The sequence below is a fragment of the Austrofundulus limnaeus genome, unplaced genomic scaffold (genome assembly GCF_001266775.1).
Source record: "Austrofundulus limnaeus strain Quisiro unplaced genomic scaffold, Austrofundulus_limnaeus-1.0 Scaffold496, whole genome shotgun sequence".
Taxonomy (NCBI): Eukaryota; Metazoa; Chordata; class Actinopteri; order Cyprinodontiformes; family Rivulidae; genus Austrofundulus; species Austrofundulus limnaeus.
The window spans coordinates 155,891-163,101 of record NW_013952898.1 but is presented as its reverse complement, the minus strand read 5'-3'; the positions used below and the strand labels follow the sequence as shown (position 1 = coordinate 163,101).

Here is a 7,211-nt window from a genome sequence, read left to right as displayed (position 1 = left end):
ATTTAATGCAAGGCTCCAGGTTAAAGCTGAATTTAACCCTTACAAACAAATACAAAGAGAATGAATGAAAATCTGGGACTCATAAACTGACAAGGACACAGAAGAAAAATGGAGCACTACAAAAAGAAACAACCATAATCAAAATGCCTCTGGGGCATAAAGATATTTTATGTCTGATGCTGCTGCTGCTGCTTTTGGTGTACATTTTACATTTCCAAACCATCCACATGCTGAGAAAAGTAGAATAAACTGCATCAATGTGATTTGCAGAGTTAGGACTGATATTCATCTTCACCTGTAGACAGCTTCACCTCCACAGTGTCACAAAAAGTGAACAAATGTTTCTTAGACACTTTAAAAAGATGTGCTCTGCTAGTTCGCAGGTCTGGCAGCACCATTTGAAAGCAGTCAAAGGTGTAACTAAGTCTGTTTAGAGTGGCCATCCTTCAACTTGGTCAAGAAAACGTATAGCGAGGGTCTGCCGGGAATGTCTGGCAGAGTCTCCTGTCAGACTGAGCTTCAACTCACACCTCCGGGGTGAGCTTTGAACACGTTTTTGGGGAGGTGGGGGACATTGAGTCTGAGTGGGTCATGTTCCGTGCCTCCATTATCGAGGCGGCTTACCGAAGCTGTGGCCGCAAGATTGTCATTTTTCTTTTTTCCCCCTCCCTTTCTGTGTCGGGAGGGGACACCTCGCCTGCCTGTTAGCAGGTAAAGGCAGGTACAGGAAGTGACAGTGGCCAAAATACCTCAGACACTCGCCCAAATAAGCAAACTCTGTGAGATTCAGCATCTTATACTGGATTACATTTTGTTTGGTTAATTCTGYGATTCCATCTGYGTTTCCTTAGSAACATWTAAATGGAAGTGGWGCAGGAGAAGGTGGATTCTGATTGGCTGTTGTTGCACACATTTCCGCCATGTTTGATCAAGTAAAGAGGCTCACAGCTGATCACCGTGATCGACCTGAATTTTTTCTCAATCAACAATTGCAATCAAATAATCGCCCWGCCCTAGGTTGTCTGTTCCTGTCCTGGCATTAACCCTTGAATCCGCTGGTAGACACTGGAAGCAATGCATCATCAACAGTGTTTATGGTAGGTAACCCTAACCCAAACCACTGCTGACCTCAGATTGGGACATTGTGGGTCAACGGGAAGAGTACTCAGCCCACCAGCATGTCTTCCAATGAGGAAGCAGAACCTGGGGACCTTGGCTTGGGCTCTCTAATCCCTAGTGCTGAGGTCACCAAGGTGGTTAAAAAACTCCTTGGTGGCAAGGCCCTAGGGGTGGATGAGATTCACCCAGCATTCCTTAAAGCTCTGGATGCTGTGGGGTTGCACTGGCTGATGCGACTGTGCAAAGTTGTGTGGACATCAAGGGCAGTTTCCCTAGATTGGCAGATCAGGGTGTTGGTCTGGTCTACTTCAGTGATTCCCAACCAGGGGTACATGTACCTCTTGGGGTACGTGAGCATATTACAGGGTACGTGGGAAATTTTCCCAGATGTGTAAAAAAATGAATAAAAATAGGATCCTATGATTTCTGCAAAGCAGAAAATGAAAACGGAATCATGAAATTGACACAAAATGGAAAACAGTATAAAATGTGGAATCTCACGGAATATGCTCATTTGGGGTTTTTGATGTATTTTGGACAATAAAATATATTTTGGACGCTGCTGCTTCCTGTACCTGTCATTACCTGGCTTAATTATCTAATTACTTATTCACTTTCAAAGCAACATTTTTATCTTTGTTTAATTTGAGTTGAAAAGAATAAAATGCATGAGAATTAAATGTTAAATAAATAATTTTCATTTAATAATCAGTTGTAGTACATTATAGTTTTGGAGGATCATCATTACGTTTGACTGAAGGGGTTCTAGTGGCATAACAAAATGGCTTAGGGGGTACACAAGTCTAAAAAGGTTGGGAACCACTGGTCTGTCTATTTAAAAATTGGGACCTGAGAGTGTGTTCCAACTACAGGGGGATCACACCCCTAAGCCACCCTGGTAAGATCTATTCAGGGGTCCTGGAGAGGAGGGTCCACCGGATAGTTGAATCTTGGATTCAGGAAGAGCAGTGTGGTTTACTTTGTCCAACACTGGACCACCTCAACACCCTCAGCAGAGTCCTGGAGGGTGCATGRGAGTTTGCTCAACCAGTCTACATGTGTTTTGTGGACTTGGAGAAGACATTCAACAGTGTCCGTTGCAAAGTTCTGATGGAGGGTACTCTGGGAGTATGGGGTACCAAGCCCTTTGATACAGGCTGTTAGGTCACTCTACAACCAGTATCAGAGTTTGGTCTGCATTGCTGGCAGTAAGTCGGGCTCAATTCCAGCGAGAGTTAGACTCCGCCAATGTTGCCCTTCTGTACATTGCAGTTCATAACTTTTATGGACGGAATTTTTAGGCACAGCCAAGGTGTTGAGGGGATCCATTTTGGTGACCTTAGGATCGCRTCTCTGCTTTTGCAGATTATGTGGTTCTATTGGCTTCATGAGATCAAAAAATCTCCAGCTCTCACTGGAGCGGTTTGCAGCTGAGTGCGAAGCAGCCGGGTTGACAATCAGTGCCTCCAAATCTGAGACCATGGTCTTGAGCCGGAAAAGGGTAGGGTGCCTTCTCCGGGTCGAGAAAGATGTCCTGCTCCAAGTAGAGGAGTTCAAGTATCTCTGGGTCTTGTTCATGAATAAAGGAAGAATTTAGTGGGAGCTCGATAGGCGGATTGGTACTGCATCTGCAGTGATGCAGGCGCAGATACAACTGGACGGAATGAGTTTCCTCCGCAGGGTGTCTGGGCTCTCCCTTAGAGATAGAGTGAGAAGCTCAGTCATCCAGGAGAGACAGAGTAGAGCCACTGCTCCTCCATTAACGGGAGTCAGTTGAGGTGGCTCGGGCATCTGGTTAGGATGCCTCCTGGACGCCTCCCTGGTGAGGTGTTCTGGGCATGTCCCACTGGGAGGAGACCCAGAAGAAGACCCAGGACATGCTGGAGGGACTATGTTTCTCGGCTGGCCTGGGAACACCTTGGGATTCCCCTGAAGACGMTGGCCCAAGTGGCTGGGGAGAGGGAAGTCTGGGCTTCTCTGTTTAGGTTGCTGCCCCCGCAACCCGCCCCCGGATAAGAAGAAGAAAATAGATGGATGRAAATAAGAGCGGAAAGATTCTCAAACTAATGGATCAGACAGGTTTTAGAAACATCTGCACTTAAAAGATAGATCAGTTCAAAGCTGATTTTGTAGGAAGTAAAAAAACTGAACATGATTTGTTTGTCGAACAGATAGATGAGGTTTAATAATAATGTAAAGTGTTTTACCAATTCTTATTGTGATAAAAAATACAGTGATTATAAAGAAAAAAAGTGTGAAAGCACTAAAAATTGTAATAAAATAAAAGACTATAAAGAATCTCACCTCCCACACCGTTGGCAATAGGAGGTCTCTCTTCCTCTTCTTCYTCYTCTGGGGCTGTGCTGTCTATTCTGTCCATCTTACTGAATGAAGTTGTGCGTTTTCGTTGGACCTCTGTGTCAAAATCTTCATCAAATAAAACCTGGTCCACCAGGTCTGGCTGTACAGGGCTTGGCTCTGAGGGAGGCTTTGGTGTTCCATAAAAGTTACCTGACAACAGACAGAGACGAAGACATGAAACATATACTGCATTCTTGAACATAGTTTATTTTTTTATTTTACCATTTTTTAACCAGGCAAATCCCATTGATATTGCAGATGTGGTGCCACGGCTCAGAAATGATAATAAACTGACAAAATTTACGTTTTTGTGATGTGGGGGAAATCGGAGTAGCCGAAGAAAACCCACGGAAGCACGAGGAGAAAATGCAAACTCAGCACAGAAAGACCCCAGGTCCAAACTGGGGATTGAACCCAGGATCTTCTTGCTGTGAGCCATCGTGCTGTCAACCTGGGGGGCACCAGACAGGATGGGGGGGGGTCCATAGTAGGGCTGCAATTAATGATTATTTTAATAATCAATTAATCTGTCAATTATTTTTTCGATTAATTGACCAAATCAATAAAACACGTAATTACATAAATATAAGTAGATATAAATTAATTTAATTCCTGAAAAAAATACGAATGCAAGTTATCAATTAATGTGAAATTGTCTGACATTGATTTATCTCATAGACGGACTAACAATTAACTGATAAGCAGCCATTTTCTTAAAAACCAGAGTTTTCTATTGAATCAAGAGAGTCTTCTCACAAAATGAAGGATTTTTGTAAAATTTAAAAAAGAAGCACATCATAAATATTTTCACAATTGATTTTGCCAGCCGTATTAAACACTGACTGGAAAAAAAACAACAACACCAAAAAAAATGGTGATTTCTCGTTCATTAGTAAACTTGGTTATAGCTATAAAACATAACAAAACAGAAATTTAATAGGTTGCTGAACTTGCTTGTTTTGTTTTTTTCCCCCCACGGGWTGTGCTTCCTCCTTGCGACGAGGCTTGCATCAAATCAGACTGTCATTTAAGAATAAATAAATGTAGCACATACTTTGTATCATAAMTTCGGATCTACTTGGCCTAACAACACAGTTTAAAAACTGGTTTAAAGTTTGAAGTCTCTAATTTTCACTTGAGGGTCTCAGAGAGGGCGGGTGTTTAGAGGTAGTTTTTTTCTCTCCAAAGTTTATTTAGGTCAGCTAGCATTGACAACGCTCTGCAGGAGACGTAAACGGCTCCATGACATGGTGAGGGACACAAAAAACGCACGACAAAACGAATCGATAATGAAACATTGCCAAAGCTTTTAATAATCGATTTTTATCCATTCATTGTTGCAGCCCTAGTCCACAGCCATGTCTGCTCAGAGATTGTGAAAATATCAATTTATTGTGTGTATATGAAAAAAATCAAGAAGTCCAGTTAAAYAATCAAAAATCTATATAACTCATTTAATCTTTCTTCCATTTACAAGTAAACAAAGATCACTGTATTCTGCAGCTTGCTATAATGAATGATTTCAAGTTCTGAAATGAGTCCACATTTTCATCTTTCACTTCCTGATGGCACATCTGAAGTTTTCTGATTAATTACGTGACTTTATCTGCCTGATGTGTGAGGTGTGTATTTATTTGCTCTGCATCTGCAAATTCAATTTATTAAGTTCCAGAAACATGTCACTGAGGTGTGCAAGTGTCATGAGTGGAACTTGTTACAGATAAATTTGTAGGCAAGAACACTTTGCTCTTCCTCCAAAAAGATACAGATCTCATCTCGCAGTTCAGAGACCCTGGACAGCTCTTACCATGTGAAAAACCATCGGGACTCACTGTGAAACAGAACAGCTGTGTGATACGAGCCCATTCCCTCGCACAGAGCTCAAAAATGTTCAGATTTTGAGAGGTCATGYTTTATTGGGGCGGCTGTGGCAGAGTGGTTAGGGCAGTTGTCCTGGAACCGKAAGGTCGCAGTTCGATCCCYCGTCCAGCTGTCTCAGTTGTTGTGTCCTTGGGCAAGATGCTTAACCCCGATGCCTCTGATGTGTGTCCCATCAGTGTATGAATGTGATTGGCACTGATTAGTCTCCATAGATGATTGTTCATGTTAGCTTTGTAGAGACCTAATAGAGTGCTGTGTGAATGGGTAAATGAGGACACAGATTGTAGTGTAAAGCGCTTTGAGTGTCCTGGATGGATAGAAAAGCACTATACAAGTACAGCCCATTTACCATTTATTGTAGCTTATTGGGGTGATGACATCGGCCATTACATCATTCAGCTTGGGGCTTAGCTGTTTAATGCCAGTGCTTTGCAATGTATAATGTGCAGTGTGTCCACTGCACATTGGGGAAGATGCACTTGATGAGCGCTCGCAACCTTCCTTGTTTGTCAGTCCTAGCTTGCACCCTGTCCATGCAGATCCCCACATAGTCTTCCCATTTCAGACTGGCCTCATAAGAGTCGATTGTATTAAACAGTTCTTCTGCCGTGGCACTACTGGGAACTTGTTTGCAAAAAAGCAATTCCTCCCTCATCTCGTCTTCATCTGTGAATGAGTTGTCAATAAGCAGTCTTTGTTACGGTCAGTGGCTTCATCAAACTGTCACAAGCTAGCATTTAAAGACAGACAACACACGGCAGTCTCTCATTATCCTTTGTTGTACAGTTGAAGCCAAAGGAAAGATATACTTCGTCATATTTTCTAACCTTTGGCTTGGAATGAAGTTGGTTTGGAAACATATTTAGCGATGCTTCATCTTCTGCTTTGTGTTAATGTGGGAGCCCCGTCAAAAAACTTGTTCACTATGCTAGTGTCCAAGCTTTTGTTTTTTTCATTCAGTCATGCCACAATTGATGCTTTTCTTTGTATTTTTCTGATATTTCTCTGCCATTTAAAAACAAGCAGTCTCCCATTATTAGGCTTTTTTTGAACATGTGCATCATAAAACAGGTTTATTTGTTGTATGAGTCTTGGCTCCTACAAATCCTTCTTCTGAATGTTTGTAGTCCTTATTCAAACTTTGCTTTAWCAATTAAAACAAAGATCCAAAACGCACAACTCCAATTAGGGAGTTATTTGTTTTTTAGTGAACGTCACGCACACAACAGCTATATGGACCATCATCTAAGTATTGCTCAATTTCAAAATGCTTGCCTGTCTGCAAGACTGCTTACAGTGGAACGTTTCAGTAACACCCACCACGGAGGTGAGCACCCCGCAGCTGTGAAAACACGCATGCTCAAACAGCCGGGGCACAGCAAAAGTTTCTTCTAATCTAACAACAATTACAATAAATTACAGACAGCAGAGTGTTTTTTCAGTTACTCACCCTTTGTAGCKTGTAGGAAACAAGACAAAAATAATCCTAGGTCCAAACAAACATTAGTTTATTCACCAGTTTCAGACAGAACTGTGACCATGATGCTGCTGCATGAGTGAGACCCGCCTCAGGGTTGCCAGATAAAAAAATGTTTATTTTTTTTGGCCGCTCTTTTTCTGTGCATATTTTTAAAAAACACAACACACACCTTATCTTACAACACCCTCACTTGGCGTATATGACTGAGTCATAAATATACAGCATATCTACTGTTTTGACTCAAAAAATTATGATTTTAAAGGAACAGTAAAATGGTTTACTATGTCCCATTTGGCAGTAGGGCTGCCACAAACGATTATTTTTATAATCGATTAATCACCGATTATTTTTTCGATTAGTCGACTAATCG

The 7,211-nt window shown here is 41.9% G+C and overlaps 1 protein-coding gene across 1 annotated transcript in view; it reads right to left on the bottom strand.

Annotated features, from left to right (window-relative positions):
• LOC106530164 (membrane-associated guanylate kinase, WW and PDZ domain-containing protein 3) overlaps positions 1-7,211 on the bottom strand; it is a gene marked incomplete in the record, with an annotated part of 125,785 nt that overhangs the window by 63,723 nt on the left and 54,851 nt on the right. Inside the window, 1 exon segment of the mRNA XM_014025745.1 lies at positions 3,424-3,630. Within this exon segment, the coding sequence (XP_013881199.1) occupies positions 3,424-3,630 (207 nt within the window).